Source organism: Pristis pectinata, chromosome X (assembly GCF_009764475.1).
Source record: "Pristis pectinata isolate sPriPec2 chromosome X, sPriPec2.1.pri, whole genome shotgun sequence".
Taxonomy (NCBI): Eukaryota; Metazoa; Chordata; class Chondrichthyes; order Rhinopristiformes; family Pristidae; genus Pristis; species Pristis pectinata.
In genome coordinates, this window is record NC_067450.1 from 1,746,707 (window position 1) to 1,770,428 (window position 23,722).

Here is a 23,722-nt window from a genome sequence, read left to right on the forward strand (position 1 = left end):
GCTGGGAAAAGAACCATTGCAAAGGAATGTAGTCACTACTGTTAAAAATAGTGTAAGTACAAAGTGTAGTTTTAAACAAAAAAAAAATCTTCACTGGGACAAGAGATCAACTTGTGATAGGGTAGGGTGGGATAGTTAGACATGGGTTTTCAGGGGACTCTTTTTAATTGGTTGTTGATTTGATAAATGGGAGTCTTGGGAGCTGGATGCTGTCCTCTGTCGCATGTACATATCATAAGAAGGATCTGCCTTTCATAACTTGATATCCCAAAGTGCACTTTGCAGCCAATTAAGATTGTTTTGTATGTGATGGTATCCTAAAGATATGAAAGGTTCTTTTTTTTTAAAATTCAGGATTTTTCAACCTTGTTGGTTATGCGCAGGCTCCACCTACAACCTGTTGGCGACCAAGTCTCATGGCAGGAATATCTTTGGCGCTCTTTGTTGCTTCTGCACTCAGAATGTCAGCTGGTTACCAACCCAGTCACCCCAGAAGAGTGGCACAGTTTTCAAGGCAAGTACTGTCCACCTTTCTGTTTCTCCCCATATTAGTTTTCTTTTCTGCTCTTCCAATGAGACTGACTGCAGCCTTGTGAAGACTGGTAACTTGTCCAAGTGGCGAGCTATGCTATCATTGAAAGTAATGGTAACATTTGAAGTGAAATCCATCTGTCCTGCCCCAGCAGAGGTCTCCACAATACTGGGAATTCAATTTGGGATCATCTGAACCAATACAGATTTTCACCATGAAAGGCAGCAATTTAAACCTTTAAACTGGGATAGGAGCAGATGATATGGAAAAGTATTTAATTGGGGGAGGGGGAATTATGATGCTATCGGGCAGGAACTTGGGAGTGTAAATTGGGAACAGATGTTCTTGGGGAAGTGCACAATGGAAATGTGGAGGTTGTTTAGGGAGTACTTGCATGGGGTTCTGGATAGGTTTGTCCCATTGAGGCAGGGTAAGGATGGTAGAGTGAAGGAACCATGGTTGACAAGAGACATAGAATATCCTGTCAAGAGGAAGAAAGAAGCTTACCTAAGGTTTAGAAAGCAAGGATCAGACAGGGCTCTGGAGAGTTACAAGGTAGACAGGAGGGAGCTTAAAAATGGACTTGGAGCAAGAAGGGGGCATGATAAGGCCTTGGCAAGTAGGATTAAGGAAAACCCCAAGGTGTTCTACACGTATGTGAAGAATAGGAGGATGACTAGAGTGATGAGGGTAGGACTGATCAGGGATAGAAGAGGAAACGTGCCTGGAGTCGGAAGAGGTATGGGAGGTCCTTGATGAATATTTTGCTTCAGTATTCACCAGTAAGAGAGACCTTGATGTTTGTGAGGATGGTGTACAACAGGCTGATACGCTAGGGCATGTCGATGTGTGGAAAGAGGATGTGCTGGAACTTGTGGAAAAACATTAGGATAGAGAAGTCACTGGGGCCGGACGGGATATATCCAAGGTTATTACAGGAAGCAAGGGAAGAGATTGCTGCGCCTTTGGCAATGATCTTTGCGTCTTCACTGGCCACAGGAGTAGTGCCAGATGATTGGAGGGTGGGAAATGTTGTTCCTTTGTGCAAAAAAGGGAGTAGGGATAACCCTGGGAATTACAGGCCAGTGAGTCTTGCTTCAGTGGTGGGCAAATTACTGGAGAAGATACTGAGAGACAGGATTTATGGGCATTTGGAGAAGCATAGGCTGATTAGGTGCAGTCAGTATGGCTTTGTGAGGGGCAGGTCGTGCCTCACGAGCCTGATTGAATTCTTTGAGGATGTGACAAAGCACATTGAAGGTAGAGCAGTGGATATGGTGTACATGGATTTTAGTAAGGCGTTTGATAAGGTTCCTCATGGAAGGCTCATTCAGAAAGTCAGGAGGCATGGGGTCCAGGGAAACTTGGCTGTGTGGATTCAGAATTGGCTTGCCCATAGAAGACAGAGAGTGGTTGTAGATGGAGAGTATTCTGCCTGGAGGTCAGTGACCAGTGGTTTTCTGCAGGGATCTGTTCTGGGACCCTGCTCTTTGTGATTTTTTTTTTATAAATGACTTGGATGAGGATGTGGCAGGGTGGGTTAGTAAGTTTGCAGATGACATGAAGGTTGGTGGTGTTGTGGATAGTGTAGAAGGTTGCTGTAGGTTACAACAGGACATTGATAGGATGCAGAGCTGAGGTGAGAAGTGGCAGATGGAGTTCAACCCGGAAAAGTGTAAAGTGATGCACTTTGGAAGATCGAATTCGAAGGCAGAATACAGGGTTAATGGCAGGACTCTTAGCAGTGTGGAGGAACAGGGATCTTGGGGTCCAGGTCCATAGATACCTCAAGGTTGCTGCGCAGGTTGATAGGGTTGTTATGAAGGTGTATGGTGTGTTGGCCTTCATCAGTCAGGGTATTGAGTTCAAGAGCCTCGAGGTAATGTTGCAGCTCTATGAAACTCTGCTTAGACCACACTTGGAGAACTAGGTGTCGCCTCATTATCAGAAGAATGTGGAAGCTTTAGCGAGGGTGCAGAGGAGATTTACCAGGAGACTGCCTGGATTGGAGAGCATGTCTGATGAGGATAGGTTGAGCGAGCTAGGGCTTTTCTCTTTGGAGAGAAGGAGGTTGAGATGTGACCTGATAGAGGTGTACAAGATGATAAGAGGCATAGATCGAGTGGACAGTCAAAGACTTTTTTTTCCCCAGGGTGACAATGGCTAACACAAGGGGGCACAATTTTAAGGTAATCAGGAAGGTATAAGGGGGATGTCAGAAGTTTTCTTTGCACAGAGAGTGGTGGGTGTGTGGAACGAACTGCTGGCAGAGGTGGTGGAGGCAGATAAATTAGGGACATTTAAGAGACTCTTAGATAGCAACATGAATGATAGAGAAATGGAGGGAAGGGTTAGATAGATCTTAGAGCAGGATAAAATGTCGGCACAACATCGTGGGCTGAAGGGCCTGTACTGAGTTGTAATGTTCTATGATCATATCGAATGATCGGACAGGCTTGAGGGCCTGGTGGCCTACTCCTATTTTCTTGTGTTCTTGTGTATTATTGGCAACAGCTATATTCCTGAGCCTGAGATTCTGATGCAACACAGCATTCATGCACTAAAGCAACAATAACTGTAGATGTTGAGAAATCTAAGAACAGAAAATGCTAGAAGTACTCAACAAGCCGGGCAGTGTCTATAGAGAGAAATGGTTGGCATTTTGGGTGTATGACCTTTCGTCAGTGGCTTTCATGTTCTAATGAAAGGCAATTGACCTGAAAACTGGAACTTTTTTTTTCTCTCTCCACAAATGTCACCTGACCTGCGTACTTCCAGCACCTGCTACTAAATCCTAGGAGGATGGTAGAGTTGGCACCTCTCCAAAATTATCCCAATATCTTTAGGATTTGAAGGTTAATCTTCTGTACACTGCTGTGAACAATTCTAAGGGAACAATAATGAAGATATTTTATAATAAAATTTATAACTAAGTGTTTGAAAAGAAAATGAATTTTAAAAAAAAGTATTAAAGATGGGATGAGAAGGGTAATAATGGATTGGTTGGAAGTGGGAGTCCTGATGTATGGAGTAGGGGTAGAATTGAGCAGGAATCAGCTTTGCTGTGAAACACATCATATTTGATTTAAATGTCTTCCTTAGTCCCTTTTTGGTTCTGGCTTGTACAGGTCAATTTTGCAAGGGCCTAACATCCATTTTGGGCACAGCCCCTGAATATCTCTTTATGCCTTTTTATCAGTGTGGTAAGTGGTAAAATTCCGTTGCAAAATGTGTGAGCATCCAGTTTGCCACAATGGACACTTGGATGCCTGTTTTGCATCAAAACACTTTGCCTCTGTCTTTGAAGGAGTGGCTAGAGACTACTTGACTGAGTTTTATTCCAAGAGTAATTTTTTTGTTTATTTTAAGAACTAATTTTCAGCCAGTGACAAACTGGATTATTTTGTAATTAGGATCTGGCTATTGCCTGCTTCAAGTAATCCAGGATAGGCTGTTAGTTTAACTTGGTCTATTCTCGATGACTTGTATCAGGAGATGGTCTGCATCGCGTCTGCAATGATTGTTGTGTGTTCTGCCTTTTGGTCTTCCATGGTTTTGTCCTGTAGGAAGAGTATCTGACATGCAGTACAGAGGTGCTGTACTGAGTTCACATTGACAAATCTATAACCAACCAATAGAAGTGGAAGATCTTACAGAAAATGAATGGGAACTGGGATCAGAGCTGGGGAAGAGAGCTAATCATGTTCTGTGTTGTTGTTCTCAACAAATACTTCACTGCAGCAAAGTAATTATCACAGCTTTTGACACAACACTTCCACTCCTGAAAGGTTGGATTACTGAAGCCTCCATGGATCTTGACCTTTTAAATAAAGGACAATTTGAGTATTGTGTGACCACTCCCAGATAATAGAGGGGATTTGCTGTGTCTAGTAATGCTTCTAATTGGCCCTTGTGTTCCTCTTTTAGGTGTATGTTTTCAAGAGGCCTTGCATAGATGAATTCTTTCATAGAATGGGGGAACTATATGAATGTTTGCTATTTGCAGCCAGTTTGGCAAAGGTATCCAGTCTCCTTTCTAGTGGCACTAAACTTGTTTAAAAAAAAATGCACGAGGATTCTTCTTGAATTGGAAAATATAATTAGTTCTGAATATTATTGTTGGATCTCTGCCAGGGGCTTTTCATACCCAGGCAGTCCCTGGAACACTTGGCCACCCACAATGACTTGATGTAAAACGTTACTCTTTTAGTGATACACCACAGAGACAGGCCATTTGGCCCACTGTCCACTCCAACAATCAAACACCCATCTATGTTAATCCCATTGGTGATGGTCCATAGCCTTCATGATTCAAATGCTCATCCAGATACTACTAAAATGTGGTAAGGGTACTTGCATCCACCATCCCCTCAGGCAGTGCATTCCAGATTCCAACTACCCTCTGGATGAAAAATTCTTTATCAGAACCTCTCTAAGCCTCCAGCCCCTTACCTTAAACCTATACCCTCTAGCTTTAGTCATGTACGATATGAGCAAAAGTTTCTCACTATCTATGCCCCTCATAATTTTGTATGGATGTATCAGGTTCTCAGCCTCCTGTGGCTGCATGAACTGCTTATCTGGCAAGTTGGTTATCTATGCTTCTACTTGTTATTTTTCATGAGAATGTAACAGGAAATCAGAGTTGAAGGTGGTGTCCTAGATGATGAATAGGCCTAATTTGATGCTGGTTTGTTTTGATTGGCTTCAAGTTCTGAACCATTCCAAGCTGGATGCAAACCTGTTTGTTATTGGAATGACGACTCCAACTATAGAGGTTTTATGAATGGTTCTAGGCAAGGAATTGAGGATACGTTATTAGAATCAGACTGGGAGCAGCCATCTTTCTATCGTGTCCCTGATATGACATCACCACGTCTTGATCCCTAGTGATTGTTGCCCATCATACAATGCAATGTTGAAGAATAAACTGAAGGTAATAAGCACCCAAATGAAACTTTGCACTTTATTATGGTGATGATTGGGTTAAAGCCCTGCCTGAAGGTATGTGCACGCGCACAAATACACAAGATGCAGGAAGTCCTTTAATTCTAGGCATTTGTTAGTTCCCAGGTTTTTTGTAAATATCTTTCTATTGTGCCTGCATTTCTCTTGAGACTTGGGTGTACCTGACCTTAATCAACCCCATACATTGTTTCCTCAGTATGCAGACCTTATTGCTGATTTCCTTGATAATGGGGTGTATTCCGAGCCCAACTCTTCAGGGAATCCTGTGTTTTCCATCAAGGCAGTTACGTCAAAAACTTCAGCTGTCTGGGCCGTGAATTGAATGGGTTTGTCCTTATTGACAATTCGCTTGCATCTTGTATCTTCCATCTTCCACCCACACAATGCAGTGAGTACAAAGGCTTATGATGGTCTCTTGTTGAAAGTACTTTGTGTTAACGTAGTGCATTTCACAACTTTGGGACTTCCCAAAGCACATTATAGCTAATGGAAGTATTGGGAGCAGGAGGAGGCCATTTGGCTCCTTGAGGGGAAACAGAACTATCAATTTGTGCACAACAAGGAGCACAGAAATGGGCATAGGTCTGTTTCTTTTGTGTTTGATGGAAATATTAGCAGTTTTTTTTGTATCCTGTTAAACTTCAGTAACAATGGCACCTTGCAGTGCACCACTCTGTAATGCATTGTAGTGATACCCTGTACTTTATCACTATCTGGAGTGGGCTTGAACCCATTGCTTTCACTCAGAATCAAATGTATTACCAATTGACCCAAAGTTAACATGTATACGTCAGCTATTGAACTGTACAGACCAGAAAGGTTGGCAGCTTGGTTCCTGCTCCTTCCTAAACTCTTATCCCATGAGCCACAGCAGTTAACTGCAACCCCTTTTGGGTAGTTGATCAAAATCCTTATTGGAACCAGTCAACACTTCTGGAAAACATGTGGTTGAGGGAGTTTGGCATTGGCTTGGGTGTGGTGATACTCCAATTGAATAGTATGCCACCTCATTCTCAGTTCCCATGAAGGTCAACCACTAGAGTTGAATATTGCCTATGGGACTAGACTCCAGCAAGATGGGATAGGGAAAGAATAAAACTGTTTGGTTCCTAGCTTTGATCTTTTCAGTTCCTCTTCTGTTGTCTCAGCAGCCATGGAGTAAATGTGATGGCTTCTATTTGGCACAAGGAATTATTTGAAGAATTTTTTTTCTTTTCCTGTGGTAGATGGCAGTATCATGTTTCTGGATTTCACTGCATTTTCTGAATAGTAAGGAATCTTTGTAAACAAAAAAGCAATTATCAGCTGCCCTGACTCTTGGGGAACAGCTGTGGGATCTTCAAAATGAAGGCGATCAAATACTAAACTGTTCTTTTGGGGTGGGTGGGAAAGGACTGGAAGGCAAGACCAATTTGTAAAAAAAAATTATAACTCCAAAAGTGAACTCTATTAAAATTTAATTTTTGGTGTTATTTTTCAAAATGGTGTTGCCTTCAACTTACTAATACATATCCACCTTTCCTTTGCTTGTGTTCTTTAATAAACCTTGGGAGAGATGATAAAAAAACTTCCCTCTGCATTGTCTTCCTATCTGGATGAGTAATGTATCCTTTGTTTCAATTACTTATGGGCAAATCAAGGTGGAATCTAATTTTTAGTGTCCTCTATTTTGAATCCTGCATACTGGAGTGATTTTTGTTTTCTCTCTCATAATGAGTGTAACCATAATGAGACAATTTGTTGTTGGATGAAGGGATCTTTTATATCAAGATACTTACAAACAAGACCAGAAAGCAGATTTAATTGAGCTACCAGCTTCCATTCCAGGAAGCCTGGCCTCTGCCAAAGGGGGATAAAAATGGGTCGTTCAAACCAACCAATCTATCTTGGCATTTACCCTTGTACAAACAGGTACTTGTAATTGCAATTTTTTCTTCATCATTATCTCTTTCATCCAGCATCCAATCTAACATTAATAATTTCTCTCATCTATTAACTGTGATAATTTTTTCTAATGTGGGAAATGCAGCTAATTTCAAATACAGCAAGCTCCCACCAAGAAAATACTTTGATTCAGGGATAAATGTTGCCAGGATACCAAAGATAGTCCCTCCATTCTTCAAAATAGTGCCATTAAATAATGAAGGAGCATCTGAGAGAGCAGCCTAAGCTTTGCTGCAACGTACCATCAACCCAGTGCAGCACTTCCTCATGCACTAGGTGTGTTGGCACAGCTTTTGTAATAGAGTGCAAATAGTTCTTTGTTCTCAATGTATTGCATTTAATCCTGTATCTATGGTCCATTGTTCCAGTGTAACCTAAATTGAGCATTGGCACGCTCTCTCGTTTTTTTTGAAGTAAACATGACTGAAATTAGAACCCACAGAACCCCGCTCTGAAAATTTCTGATGGCTGTTCCAAAATTCTTCAAAGACTAGGTATGACTGGGTTTTTGGCTATCTGCATACCTGGCTGGGCCATCTGTTTCAATTTACTGTTAGGTTTGTTTGGGATGGGTAGTAGGTAAGGAACTGTACTGATTTGTGTTCTAGCAGTTGTTTGCTGTACACTCAAATATATGTTAATGATCTGGTTGAAATTTATAATAGTTCCCAGAGCTAAATTGATGGCATATTTGCCAGTCAAAGTACGTGGCATCCTGTGTTGTGGGGGGATGGAATTTGCATACATGAGAGATGCTATAAAAAGGTACTGAACCCCTTTGCATTTGGTGTTTGCAGAATACAACTTCGAATTACCTTTTCAACCTTTGTTCTCCAGATGTGGGTGTTGATGATATTTTATTTCCTGTGCTTACTTGCCTCTTGCAAGGGTGGTGGTGGGCAGTTTCTGGAAGTACTGCAGTCCCTGAATGAATGATGTTTGCATAGTGCTGATAAGTTTCCAGGATTTGAAGGAACAGTGGATAACTGCAAGTGGGGACTGTGTGTGACTTGGAGGGCAACTTGTAGGTTGTGATGCTCCTATACACCACCTTTTCTGTCCTTCTACGTGGTGCAGGACACCTGAGTTTGGAAGGTGTTGTCAATAAAAGCCTTGGTATTTGCTATAGTGCATCATGTTGATGGTATATGCTATAGCCCTGGTGAAAGGAGTCGATTGATTAAGCCCGTGGATGGGATCCAGCTTGCCACCTCTGCAAGTTAAATCTGGCTACCATGTCCTTCAGGGCTTGGTTGCTGGTACTACTGAACCTCACTTGATTCAGAATTTATTCAGTGCCCTTTCTATCATAGGTGCTGCAAGTGATTTTGATGCAGAGGAATGTGATTCATCAGGGAGGGCAGCTTTACAGGAACAAAAATAGCCTGTTTTGCCAGTTAATTAGATCATGGCAATCTTATCTCATCTGCCTTGGTTCCATTCTCCTTAATACTCTTAGCTAACAAAAATTTAGTGATATTAGTTTTGCAAATTTCCAGTGACTCAACAGCATATTCTCCGAAGGAGAGTTGGAGATCTGCTTGGGCGTAAAATTAAAACTCTACTGCGGCCAATCCAAGCCTAAGGACTTATAATTATGTTTGATACTTGACCCATCCCAAAACTGACATATGGTCTGGCCCCATCGAAGACAGGTAACCAGGATCCAGGGAGATTTCTAAATTTGCAGTACTTTGTGTATGAAGTATTTTCTGATGCATTGCTTGAATGGCATCTGTCTAATTTCAAGATCATGTCCCCTGCTCTGGTTTCCTACAACACAGTATATAGTTTCTCAGTTTCAAACCCCTTAATCGTTTTAACCACCTCTGATTAGATCAAGTAATCCCATTCTTTGTTAACACTTTCCAAAACTTCCTCAATTAGATCACTCCTTAATCTTCTATATTTAAACACAAACCTAATTTATGTAGATAGTTCTTTTATGCAACCACTTTAATCCCAGTTTCGTTGTCTGAATTGAACCTCCTCCAATGCTACCATAACCTTCCTGAAGTGAGATGTTGAGGGAAATGAATATTATTTTCTTTCAAATTAAGTAGTGACTTTCACAACCTCAATTGTTTCTTGAGCCGTGACAGATACTTAGACTGTTCTCCGCAATGGCAGGGCACTCAAATATTAACATAGGAATAGCTTTGAAGTCGTAAACAAATCCTGATGTAAATTAGTTTTGACATTAGCCATTGTGCACAGGGAAAGGCATATGGATTTGATAATGACGCCACTATAATATCAGGTATTAAATTTAAACACGTTTTCCTTGGTTAATATGTCTGATGAAAGTTTGCTACAACTTCCTAAATGTGTTTAAATTGGCCAGGTATACTGTAGAACTGTATCGTCTGGAGATGACATAAGGCACAATAGCACTCAGATACATCCAGCAACATTGAATCAGCAAAACACTGGAAACAAAAAGGCTCCCAAGTGGTCATCAATCCAAGTTCCTGCGTTCATCGTGATAGCTGGAGCAGCAGTAAAGACAATATGATTGCTCTCAACCTCTGCAGTAGGGAGGGTGAATAGAAATAATTAACTACCCTGATCTGTGGCCTCTCGCTCCACTCAAGAGTTAGTTGAGTGTTAACTAAGTGGAAATGTGATGTTCCAGGGTCAAATAGCCAATTGACACGCTGCGCCTCAGTTCATGTGTTCAGGATGTACTGGATAGTAGCTAAGGCCATTGTAATTTAGTAAACATAAACCTATGCCTTCAGAAAGGAGAAGCACAATTTTGACAGAGTTAGTTGCAACTACTTGATAGAGCTTTGAGATCCTAAGCAACGAAATACATAAATTTGAAAGCCTTGTTGGGGTGCAGTGTAAAGAGATAACATGTACTAAAGAAAACCTTTATTTTCCCCATTTTAAAAAATTGACTCGCCCTTCTGATTCTCTCTTGAAACATGCAGGCTTGCTCTATTCTTGTTTTGAATATAAGAACTTAAGATGCAATGAACAGTGACTGGAGGTGGCACCTGTGTTTGGACACAAGTTGGATTATAAGAATGCTTGAATGGTAAAGGTATTTGATGGATGCAAAATGACTGCTCTCTCTGGTGGGAAAATCAAGAACAAGTATGGGCAATCTTGTAATTGGAGTAATGTCGTTTAGGAAGGAAATTGGGGAGCATTTTTCACAAAGGGTAAAGAAAATTTTGAGATAGCCAAACTTGGCACAGGCAGGGGATGAAACCGACACCTTTGCTGTATCTGAAGGCATAAATTATTCTGTGAGTGGGCAATGTGGTGTTAGTCCCAGTTTTAATAAACATACTTTTCTTTAACTTGACGCACAGAGCAAAACAGCCTCTGGGGAAAATTTCTGCGGTATGGCCCAATTTCTGCGGTATGGCCCTATTTCTGGAAAAACACAAGTGCCATTTAAAAAAACAAGTTTTACAATTTCATTGGAAAATTTTCTCTCTTTTCAATATTTTTATTGATTTCAAATAAAAAATACGAAATGCATGAAACAAAGGGGGGAAAAACAATATGTTACAAAATAGATTATATTGAATCACACTAGAAATCACAATGCTTCATATTAATAAAATAGATAACAATTAATATTGATAAGTTGAAATAATTTGTTATTAAAAAAAATCTAACCCCACTACCAGAACCGAAAGCTGTTTGTAACATCCTAAAGACACGGTAGTATTGGCCAATATCTGTACTTTAAGCACCAAATCAGTGGTTTTGAAAGTAGTTCAAAAAAGGTCCCCACAATATTTGAAAGTTCAGAATAGATCCAGAAGTAGAGCAACAGATCATTGGAAAATCTTAACAGGAGAAATGCTCCAGGCCTTGGTCCTAACTTTGGCTTGACCCGCAGCCCCAGCATGGCTCATTTTATGCCAAATAGTCAACTGGTGGCACAGCAGTTCGTGCTGTTGCTTCACAACTCCAGGAACCCTGGTTCGATCTTGACCTCTGGTGCTGTTCGTCTGGATTTTTCTTGTTCTCTCTGTGTCTCTGTGGGTGTCCCTGATGATCAAGTTTCCTTGCACATCTGAAAGACGTGTTGATTGGTAGGTTAATTGGGTAATGTAAATTGCCCCTAGTGTAGTGTGTGGTAGGAACATTGGGATATTGAAGGGCATTTGAAAGAGAACAGACTACCAGGAAATAATTGGGAGAATGGGATTGCTCTGAGAGCTGGCATAGATTTGATAGGCCAAATGGGCTCCTGTATTGTAAGAAATATGAAACTTGGCCACGAAGCCCCAGAGGAGCTCCACTTTTAAGATTAACTGAGGAATACTATTGATTATAACAAGGTTGTTTTTCAAATTTCTGACTTTGGTTACCTGGCCTCACTCTGTATCTAACTCCATCTACAAGTTTGCAGATGACACCACCGTAGTGGGCTGTATCTCAAATAACAATGAGATAGAGAGCCTAGTGGTATGGTGTCATGACAACAACATTTCCCTCAATGTCAGCAAAACAAAAGAGCTGGTCATTCCCTTCAGGAAAGGGGACGGTGCCCATGCTCCTGTTTGCATCAATGATGCTGAGGTCAAAAGGGTTGAGAGCTTCAAGTTCCTAGGAGTGAACATCACCAATAGCCTGTCCTGGTCCAACCACATAGACGTCATGGCCAAGAAAGCTCACCAGCGCCTCTACTTCCTCCAGAGACTAAAGAGATTTGGCATGTCCCTGTTGACCCTCAGCAATTTTTATAGATGCACCACAGAAAGCATCCTATTTGGATGCATCACAGCTTGGTACGGCAACTGCTCTGCCTGAGACCACAAGAAACTGCAGAAAGCATAGCTCAGCGCATCACGGAAACCAGCCTCCCCTCCATGGACTCTGTCTACACTTCTCACTGCCTTGGTAAAGCAGCTGACATAATCAAAGACCCCACCCACCCCAGACATTTCTCTCTTCTCCCCCCTCCCATCAGACAGAAGATACAAAAGCCTGAAAGCACGTAACACCAGGCTCAAGGACAGCTTCTATCCTGTTGTTATAAGACTGTTGAATGGTTCCCTAGTACGATAAAATGGACTCTTGACCTCACAATCTACCTCGTTATTACCTTGCACCATATTGCCTGCCTGCACTGCACTTTCTCTGTGACTATGACACTTCATTCTGCATTCTGTTATTGTTTTTCCCCTTGTACTACCTCACTATACTGATGTGGTGAAGTGATCTGTATGGATGGAATGCAAAACAAAGTTTTTTCCATTGTATCTTGGTACATTTACATAGAACAGTACAGCACAATACAGGCCCTTTGGCCCACAATGTTGTGCCGACCTTTAAACCTCGCCTAAGACTATCTTAACCCCTTCCTCCCACATATCCCTCTGTTTTAAATTCCTCTATATGCTTATCTAGTAATCTCTTGAATTCAACAATAATAAACCAATTTCCAAACATTCTTCAGTATTTAATCTCTGACCATGGGATGTGATTGCTTCAACCACTTTCCAATTGTGACTACCTGAGTGATCGCCTTTAAAGGATGGGCTCCAACCTTGCACCTGATTATCTGTAAGTAACTCCATGGGAGGTCAGTGAGCAGGAGAAATGAATGGCTTTGCAGTCAGTCATATTTCCATGAGTTTGAAATAATAGCTTCTTTTGTTCTCTCCCTTTACATCCAAACAGGTGAAATTCTGTGCCATGCAAATACATAACAACGCCCAGAACAACAAGAACAGACAATGCCATTTGATACTGCTTTAATCTTGGATTGCAGTTGCCTGCAAGTGTATCTGTTTGTCTCTTCCTCATCTCCTGCTATCCTCTCATCCTAGTCTGCAGTTCACAGGTGAAAACTCAACAACAGCAGAACATTGAGGTAATGTACGTTTATTATAAACCTCTTTGGTTCTCATTTCCACCAGGAAGTTCACATTAGGAAAACATCTGAACTTTGCAGGTAGCTGATTCAGAGGAGTGCCGAGCAGGACAGCTAATTTTATTGTGGCATGAACAATACCAAAAGTATCTTTTTCATTCTTGTAAAAGATCAGTAGAGTCATGAGGTGAGGTCCTGAGAAGTTAATCACTTGGGCTCTGTATTTTTACTGGAACATTTCACTGCCATTTCTCTCCCATTCTTCCTGTCTGTTTCTTCATCTAATGATCAGTCACTGGAGAAAGAATTACTCCTACCTGTGAACATAACAATTTTGTAAGTGTCTGGTGAAGTTCAATTCCTCTTAATACACCTAGTGAAATTGTTTAAATATCCCAGTTTGGGGGAAGAGGACATTATGGGTGAGGGAGTATTCACTGTTCAAAAAGCAGTGTAGCTCCATGGCCAGGATTTCCTGAAACAGCATGTATACAGCAAACGCAGAAGTATACACGAATAGGTATGCCTGTGAGTTACTGAGTTCTCGCGCTTTATTTAACACTTTCTGTTTTTTTTCTAGAGTTCTTATTGATCTCCAAGGTATTCCTGCAAGCAATTTGGCAGAAAAATCATGGATTAAAAAATATAAAAGCTTTGAATTTTCTTTGAACTCCTTTACATTAGATATTTTAATTGAAGGTGGAGAAAGGATTGTTTGGCTGAGAGTGAAGAATCATCCAGTTAAGTAATGAAAAGTCTTTCCGATTGGGGCACAATGTGGATTGATACGTCGGGTGACCAGGGACAGGGTAGCAGGAGGTTATGTTGTCAATATTTCTGTATGTCTTATGTTGTCCAATATATGTAATCATTTCTTTTGTAGGAAATACTATTAATTTGCTGAATCTTAGCAATCATGTCACTGGAAGCTGTTTTCAAAGCTGTCACTGACGCTCCTGGAATTCTGATCTGGAGAATTGAGGTTAGTTGGCACTTTGAGTCTGAGGTTTATAAGCAAATGAAGGGAGTTGACCTCCGCATTCCTCTACCTCCTCAGACAGCATAAGCTTGACAGTATGTTCAGACATTTGTAAATAGGACTCCTGCCAAATACAGAACTGTCAGTTGGACTTTACTGAAAAATGATTTGCTGAATTTGAGTGAAACTTAGTCTCTGTTGCATGAACTAAGAGCATGATATCAATGGCACCAAATTTCGGAAGCAATGTTTCAAATGCATATGCTGGTACGTGACACACACACACACACACACACACACACACACACACACACACACACACACACACACACACACACACACACACACACTGGAGGACAAATATCTGTGTGGAGGCTTCTTTGGGGATCAAAAGACAACAATGCAAAGCAAAATCCTTGACCAGTCGTTCAACCACACACTTAAAACCAGTTGCACCTTATTTGTTTCAGGCCTCGTTAAACATTGGAAGTGAACATCTGATTTCAGTGCAGTCTTTTATTTCACTAATTTTATTGCCTTTCTCTGTTGAATGTGATCTATTTAAATTTTATCAGAAAATGGAGTTGGTGCCTGTCCCTCAGAAGGTTTATGGCAACTTTTTTGGTGGTGATTGTTACATCCTCCTGGTGGTAAGTTAAAGATCTGGCTTGTCACTGGAAATGGAATTAACCATAGACCAGCTTTAGAATTGGCTTTTTATGCCTAGTAAAGCAATAGAAGTCAGTGGTAGAGAATGAAAGGTGTTTCACATTTTTGGATGCAATGTCATAACAGGGGAGGAACATCACAGGTTAAATGCAGAGTAAAACTCACTTTACACTGTTCCATCTAAGCACTCCCAGGGCAGGGACCGTACACTAGAGTTTGTTAACAATCATGTCTTTGCCATTCTGCATATAGAGAAATAATTTTCATCTGTTCGTCTCAGTAGAAAAAATTGTATAGCTTGGAATCCTACTTGCTGTTTTTCCAATAAAGGCAAATGGTAGGAAATTAAAAACATGGGTTAGATACAGTGTCAAGCTCCCTCTATGCTGCCCATTCAAACAATCCCAGGGCATGGATAGCATGGATTAGGTACATAGTAAATGTTTCCCTGCTCTGCATAAATGTAGTACACAAATCCCAACAAAAAATTGTAAAAAAAAAACTAACATAAATAAATAGGATAGCTACAGAATAAAGCTACACTTTCAGGATAGATAGCTACACTTTCTTTCTTTTCTTTCTTTTTCAATCTTTTTATTAGTTTTCAAATTAATATATAACATCAATGTTTGTACATGTAATTCAAACACTGTTTCATCAAACAATCACAGGCCAAGGACAGAGTGGGTTAGATACCGAGTGCTATGAAGCCAATGTGACAATTCTCTTTCCCCACCCATATAAGTGTTCGTGTATGTTGGGTGTGGGAGAGGGTTGTTCTGCTCAAAGATCTCCAAGTTCAGACTAATGTTTTGAAGAAATACATGTGTTTAATTTTCCCAGCCAAGGGGTTGGTCTACATGCCCCTGGACTAGAGAAGGAAATTGGCCAGAATGTTAGCTTCTGACCTCCTCAACCAACTGGTGCTGGAAGTACCTTTTGAGTGTGAATGAATTGGTATTGGTTTATTATTGTACCATGTACCAAGGTACAGTGAAAAACTCATCTTGCATACCATTCATACAGATCAATTCATTACACAGTGCATTGAGGAAGTACAAGGTAAAATAATATGGAATGCAGAATAAAGTGTTACAGTTACAGAGAGTGCAGTGCAGGCAGACAATAAGGTGCAAGGTCATAATGAGAGATTGTGAGGTCAAGAGTCCATCTTATTGTATCAGGGAACCATTCAATAATCTTATAACAGTGGGAGAGAAGCTGTCCTTGAGCCTGGTGGTGAGTGACAGGGTGGTAAGAAGGGAGTAGTCAAGGTGAAGAGCAGATGTTTTTAAGGAGAAGCTAGCTAAACATGGGACAGGATTAGAAGTAGTAAGGTAGGAGGAAGGTAATGTAGAGCATAAATGTCAGTGCATCCCTGCTGGGCTGTGTGGCCTGTTTCAGGGCAGCACACTAGTGGAGCATAAGGGCAGGGCATACAGGGCTGAGCCTGCATCTATGCCCTTTGAGTCATGTGGAACACAGTCTACATTAGACCCTGTGCTCGCTGACCTACATTGGCTCCTGGTCAAACATTGCTCCATTTATTAAACTTCTCATCTTTGTTATTACTCTCTACCTCCTTTCCAAAAGATGCTCTTCAACACATGCCTCTTTGGTCAGTCAAAGTCACCCTCCCTGTGTGACTTACTGTCATTTTTACCCTCTTATGCTCCTGAAAAGCATTTTATTATATTAAATGTGTGTAAATAAATAAATATAACTGGTTGTTACAGAGTTGGAAATCTATTCTTCTCGTCCATCATGCAGACCCAGAATGTTGGCAGTGCTTTAAAGCGTGATATCCATTACTGGATTGGGCTGGACTCGTCACAGGACGAGCAGGGCCTGGCTGCACTCTACACCGTACAGCTGGATGACTACCTCAATGGAAGTCCAGTGCAGCATCGAGAAGTCCAGGGGCATGAGTCAGAAACCTTCAAGGGTTACTTCAGAAATGGGATCATGTGAGTCCTTTCTCTTGTCTGACTAGAAGGACCGAGAACTTGGGGCTTGATAATTGAGGGGAGTGCCGATTATGGTGCTCAGTAAAAAGAGGAAGTGTGGTAAAACGCTCCACAGACCAGGCAGCATCTGTGGAAAGGGAAATAGAGCATTTTCTGTTTTTATTTCCTGATTTCCATCATCTGCAGTTGTTTGATTTTTTTTTTCATATAGTGCTCAATATTTGAAGAATACAGAGCCTGAGGCTGAATATTTGAGGCATACACTGCTTGTGAAACTTCAACAAAGAATGTTTTGTTGTTTTACTGTAGGTTAGAACTGAAAGTATATCCACAAGTAATTTAAAACAACTTTTAGTCCTAGAATGTTAAACCATGGAAGGAGATCCTTCATGACCTGTGCCAGTTGTATGAAGGGGCTGTTTTATTCTTTCTACTCCCCCTGGTAATGCCTGCACATTTATCATTGTTTTTCACTATTCCTCACCACCAAAAGCATTCACTCTTTGTTGAACCAGAGCATTTCAGGCACTAGTTGACCTTGTGTACCTTGCCCACCTGACCAGAGGTCACACGTGAGCTTTAACAATGAGAAGTGAGAGACGATTCACTCGTGGTTGGGGCATGACCCCAACTGATCTAATTAGAACACTACAGCACAGTACAGGCCCTTTGGCCCACAATGTTGTGCCGACATTTTATCCTGCTCGAAGATCTATCTAACCCTTCCCTCTCACATAGCCCCCTATTTTTCTATCATTCATGTGTCTATCTAAGTCTCTTAAATGCCCCTAATGTATCTGCCCCCACAACCTCTGCTGGCAGTTTAAAGAAAACTTAGCCCTGACATCCCCCTTGTACCTTCCTCCAATCACCTTAAAATTATGTCCCCTCGTGTTAGCCATTGTCACCCTGGGAAAAAGTCTCTGACTGTCCACTCGATCTATGCCTCTTGTACACCTCTATCAAGTCACCTCTCATCCTCCTTCTCTCCAAAGAGAAAAGCCCTAGCTCGCTCAACCTATCCTCATAAGACATGCTCTCCAATCCAAGCAGCATCCTGGTAAATCTCCTTTGCACCCTCTCTAAAGCTTCCACATCCTTCCTATAATGAGGTGACCAGAACTGAACACAGTGTGGTCTAACCAGAGTTCTATAGAGCTGCAACATCATCTCGCGGCTCTTGAACTCAATACCCTGACTAATGAGGGCCAATTCTGCTCACTGTTCCCTAAGGTGTGTATTTTGCAGGTGGAATTGCTGGAGGGCACTTGAGCAGAATATTTGGTCAGATTTTTCTTTCCCACTTCCTGCTGTGGTTAATTACAACACCTCTTACACCAACCTTCTGAGATCAGCTAGCAACATGGGTCAGGCTCAGGCTCTTGAGTTAACAGGTCAATGAAATTGACTTATTCATATTAGGTTACTGTCTCCATCCTTAACACTTTCACTGTTGGTTGTTCTTGAGCTGCATGCTGAGGCCTGATGGACAGCCAACCTTCGTCTAAGCCTCCACTAATGCAGCTCTGGGTTAGTCATTGAGAGGTACCAGGGCATTATGCCTTTCTTGGCTCCATGTTGAACCTCCATGTAGATTTAAGTAAACTGTTCTCAGGATGTTGGGGTTGTTAGTGAACCATATTTATTGTCCATCCCTAATGATCTTGAAAGTAGTGATGGGTTTTGTTCCAGAACTGTTGTAGACCTAGTGAAAGATCTCTACATGGGTGTTGGGTAAATCCACCAGTGTTGAAGGGAAAACAATACATTTCCAAGTCAGAATATTGTGTGACTTGGAAGTAATTGCATTACATGTGTACCTTGCTGTCTTTCCTTGGGTTAGGTGTTAATGTTGCTCTTTTCTGCAGTCTGTTAGAAACGTAGAAAACCTACAGCACAATACAGGCCCTTCAGCCCACAAAGTTGTGCTGAGCATGTCCCTACCTTAGATATTACTAGGCTTGCCCATAGCCCTCTATTTTTCTAAGCTCCATGTACCTATCCAAAAGTCTCTTAAAAGACCCTATCGTATCTGCCTCCACCACCGTTGCCGGCAGCCCATTCCCTGCACTCACCACTCTGAGTAAAAAAAAACTTACCCCTGACATCTCCTCTGTACCTACTCCCCAGTTAGGTCCAGATTGTCCAAACGTAGGGCAGTTGGAAACATTCTTGTGTGCTGAAAGTCTTAGGAAAGTGGGAGGAAGACTACAAAATTCACTATACCCCTGAATTGGAAAGGGAAATTGACTAGTGTTTTGGCAACTGACCTTTGTGTTTGAATGATAGTAGTGAGAATGGGGCAGCTCCCGACGTCCTTTCACACCTTACCAGAGGTCTGCTTCTAGGTTGATGGTGGTGTAAAATTTGACTCGTTCTGGTAATCCATATCATCTTGTGGATGGCCTGCTGAATGTCTTTTGATCTGTCCCACTTAGACTGGCAGCTCAGTGAAATAGAGGTTTTGACCATTACCCTATCTCCTTTCTCTCTATGTTGACATCCTCTGCAACCATGTTGACCCACCAGCTTTAGGAAGTCCTGAGCTGTTTACAAAAGGCACTATATAAATGGAAGGCACTATATAAACATTGTAGTACTGTGCAGGTACAATGGTGAGCTCCCTGCTGCTCCCTTCTCATTTCCATGACAATGTATCTGGTCCTTGCAGCTACAAGAAAGGGGGAGTGGCCTCTGGTATGAAGCACGTAGAAACCAACATTTACAATGTGCAACGTCTCCTCCATGTGAAAGGAAAAAAGAATGTCACAGCTACTGAGGTAAGAATGTGCCTCCAGTACTGCCTACGGAAAATTATCCATAGCTCTGGTAGAGGGTTGGGATTGGGGGGGTGGAAGAGGGGGTGGAAGTAGACACTGGGTCTCTACTGGAGCTTTCAGGAGTGAAATCAATGCATTTTTGATGAACAAGGCTATTCAGAGCTGTGGATCAAAAGCAGATAAATGATATTGAGGTAGAGATCAGCTACAAGCTCACTGAATGATAGTAAGCTTGAGGGGCTGAATAACCTTATCAGGTTCTTTATGTTGCTACCTTTTTCATTCTCCGCAGCCTGATCTGACAGAGCAACCCTCTGAGATAATTACATATCTCTACAGTTCTTTGTGGGCAGTACCTCTTGTTACTCCTGAACTAGCTGGCTCTAATTTTAACATTAATCCACCCTTGTTCTACACTTCCCCACTGGAGAAAATTGTCTCTGTGCTTCAACTCCTTTTAAAATCCTCAAAAGAATGGAAACATCTCAATCAGATTGCCTCTCAACCTTCTAAATCCATGCAAAACAAACCAAACTTATACAGCCTTTCTTCCTCTAAGACCAGTGATCTGTGCATTAAAGGAAAGACATAGTGACATACAGCCATTCGATGATGCTCAGAGTATTTCTCCACTGGAGGGGGTGGGAGACCTCCACCTGTTATGATCAATCACTACACCTTGCTGTGCTTTCTTTGTTAAACAAAGCTTCCAATTCATCCATGCAGAGAAACATAGGCGTACAAGTAGAAGCACCTATTCATCAGCACTCTCTGTATCCAAGCATAGGAGAAAATTTAATTGTGCAAAGATCTGAGTGCAATCTGCCCAATGAAAATGATGTTCTTTCCCGGTATTGTACATGAGGAGGCGGGCCCTAGTCTCCTAGTTTGCCACACACTTTGTGGTGCTTGTTTTAAATGTCCCAGTAGGGTGAAAGCCTGAGTGAACACCTTTTGGGTCTTGACAACAAATCTCAGCTGACTACTGCTCATCTGCAATAGGCTGGGCAGTTTAATGGACCTTGCACTGGGGTCTGCTGATGGGTGACAACTGTTCTAATGTGTGCTTTGTGTTTTGCAGGTTAAAATGAATTGGGATAGTTTCAGCTTGGGTGATGTATTTCTTCTAGATGTCGGCAAAATTATCATTCAGTGGAATGGGCCAGAGAGTAATCAAATGGAACGGCTAAAGGTACAGTTGCCTAGAAATCTTGGTGCACCCTCAAGGCTATATTAGAATGGTGTGGATGCATTGAAAGAAATGACTGTTGTGGTCAGAACAAACCAGGTGCTGCACATATTTGACTTCAACAGTAACTTCTCTCCTGAGCTGAGTTCAATTAGACCTGTGTCAGGGAGAGGGCAGTGAATGGGGACTTGCCAGCACTCTTGTTGCAGGGAGAGTTGGGTGAAGGAGAGGTCACACTAGCAATGGGGGTGGATGGAGGATGGAGACTGATCAGAGGTTAGGAGATCTGCTGGCATCAAATTAGGTGAGGGGGAGGGGGGGGATCAGACAGGTTGCTTGAGGTCAGATGGGTCCCTCCTGGAGATCTGGGAGTGTTGGGGGCATAGATTTGATGTGGGGTGGGACAAGGATTTTACTAAGCGATTCATTTGCCTTGAAGGCCTCTCAGGTTAGCATTGCAGGAGGTAGACTGTTGTCCAATGACAGGAATCCCCAGGACAGTGGAGTCCAAGTTCTCTGATAATCCAAAAGGAGTGTTGCACAGGGAATGATCTGACCCTAGCGTAGAATTTGTATCAGAGCCAGAAGGGTGACTCGTGATAGGAAGTGCCTGATTGAATTTTACAAGTGATGCAAAATGGGCCTTATGCTTCACTCACAGAAGAATTAATTTCCAGGCAAATGTTCACAGAATCTCCGAAATGTACAACACCAAAACTAGCCCTTTCAGCACACCTCATCCATGCCAACCACAGTGCCTATCTACACTAATCCTATTTGCCCTCATTAGGCCCCTATCCCTTCTTTGATACTCAGTGCTTCTATACTTTAGTGATGAATAGTTGGGACATAATACCTTGAGTTTTTGTGGGATAGATTCCGTGCATTTTCACTTCATTGCAGTATCATGGAGGTGCTGCCCTTTGAAAGAGATACTAAACTGAGACCTTGCAAGACTGTTAGATGCTCGCAATGCTATGGTGCTATTTGAAGAAGAGCATCATTCTCGCATCGTTCTGGCCAACATTCACCCCTCAACAAATGGCACCTTATTATCTGGTTAATTTTGTGTGTGAAAAGTGTCCTCTATGTAAAAGATAGCTGGGAATGCAAGGGTTAACAACTGGCAATGTAAGGGTTAATGGTATGCTTCTCATTGTCAGCTTCTTCCCATAGAAAGGAATTACCTCAGCCATGGGGTGACTATAGTTTTGACTGGATTTGATGCCAGGTGTGAGTGAGAAAAAAAACTACTTTCTTTCTTAGACATATCTTGTTGTGCTAAAGGCTTTAGGTAAACAACTTCCCACCAAGCTTTCCCATGAAAATGGGTATAAAAGTACACAGTGGCTGGTGCTTCTTTGAGTGAGCCTAATACAGAGCTCTGGTTACACTGTTTACTCTTTCTCTGTATCCCTCAGTCCCGCTAGCATAAAACTAATAAAGCATTGATTGTAAGTTCTTTGGTTCTGCTGTTGTCTGATTTTATTAGAGCATGGGTCGACTTTGACATCTACGCGTAATGAGATGCCTTGCTTCTTAACTCAGTGGCATATTGAATGGGTAGCACCCTCACCTCCTGAATTTAAGCTCCACCCCAGTAACCTTGAACACAACATTTGACAATCTTGCTGCAGAACTGCAGGTGTGCTCCATTGTCTTTAGATCAGATATTAAACCAAGTCTCCCTCCACCCATCAGGTGGATGTAAAAGATACCTGGCACTCTTTCCAATAAAAGCAGCAGAGTTTTCTCTGTTCCCTGACTAGCATGCATCCTTCAACCATCATTAAAATAAATGTTCTAAGCAGGCACGGCAGTGTAGTGGTTAGCATAATGCTACTACAGCGCCAGCGACCCGGGTTCAATTCCCGCCGCTGTCTGTAAGGAGTTTATGTTCTCCCCGTGTCTGCGTGGGTTTCCTCCGGGTGCTCTGGTTTCCTCCCACATTCCAAAGACGTACGGGTTAGGAAGTTGTGGGCATGCTACGTTGGCGCCGGAAGCGTGGCGACACTTGCGGGCTGCCCCCAGAACACTCTACACAAAAGATGCATTTCACTGTGTGTTTTGATGTACATGTGACTAATAAAGATATCTTATCACATTACTGTTTGTGGGAGCTTACTTTGCACAAATTAGCTGATGTGTTTCCTACATTACAAACGGTGGTTGCACTTCAAAAAAAAATGTTGATTGTAAAGGACTTTGGGATGTCCAGAGACCATAAACACAGTCCCTCCTCACAAAAATTAGATGAGTTAATGGTTCTTGGAACTCCCATTTGTTCTTGCCGCAGGGCATCCAACTCGCTAAGGACATTCGAGATCGGGAGCGAGGTGGACGTGCAGGGATTGGAATAATTGAAGGCATCCAGGAACAGGATTCTCCTGAGCTGATGAAGGTTTTAGTAAAGTTTCTCGGAGAAAGGACTAAGAGAATTAAACCATCAACATCTGATGAGAAAGCAGATCAGCAGCAGAAAGCCAAACTTACCCTCCACCAGTAAGATTGGGAGTGGGTTACATATTAAATAGTAAATATAGAACATCACACGGAGCATGTTTTGTATATTATATAGTAGATGTATGGAGTATGTATATTATCATTCTATGGCAAACTGGGTTAGTGCATTGCTGTATTATTTTGTGTACATACTGTATAGCTTTCAAACAAAATGATAGTTACAAACAGCAAAAAAAAAGTTGTAAACAAAATCAAGCTGACTTGTTAACTCAGTGTTTCAGATGCTGGTGGAAAAATGAAGGTCACAGAAATTGCCACTCGGCCTCTCATCCAGGACATGCTAGATCACAATGTGAGTACCCAGCACAGCCTACTGATGCCTTTTA

At 41.8% G+C, this 23,722-nt stretch overlaps 1 protein-coding gene across 7 annotated transcripts in view; it reads left to right on the plus strand.

The window, feature by feature from the left end:
* avil (advillin) overlaps positions 1 to 23,722 on the plus strand; it is a 63,885-nt gene that overhangs the window by 12,372 nt on the left and 27,791 nt on the right. For 3 of the 7 annotated variants that reach the window (XM_052009728.1, XM_052009732.1, XM_052009725.1), the window contains exons 2-9: positions 13,097 to 13,289; positions 14,173 to 14,271; positions 14,844 to 14,918; positions 16,708 to 16,904; positions 19,576 to 19,684; positions 20,766 to 20,876; positions 23,170 to 23,375; positions 23,610 to 23,688. In XM_052009728.1, the coding sequence (XP_051865688.1) occupies positions 14,206 to 14,271; positions 14,844 to 14,918; positions 16,708 to 16,904; positions 19,576 to 19,684; positions 20,766 to 20,876; positions 23,170 to 23,375; positions 23,610 to 23,688 (843 nt within the window). In that variant the 5' untranslated portion in view covers positions 13,097 to 13,289; positions 14,173 to 14,205. Of the gene's footprint in view, positions 1 to 5,736; positions 5,889 to 13,096; positions 13,290 to 13,869; positions 14,030 to 14,172; positions 14,272 to 14,843; positions 14,919 to 16,707; positions 16,905 to 19,575; positions 19,685 to 20,765; positions 20,877 to 23,169; positions 23,376 to 23,609; positions 23,689 to 23,722 lie in introns of those variants that run through there. The other 4 variants (XM_052009726.1, XM_052009727.1, XM_052009731.1 and 1 more) reach the window with 4 other exon arrangements.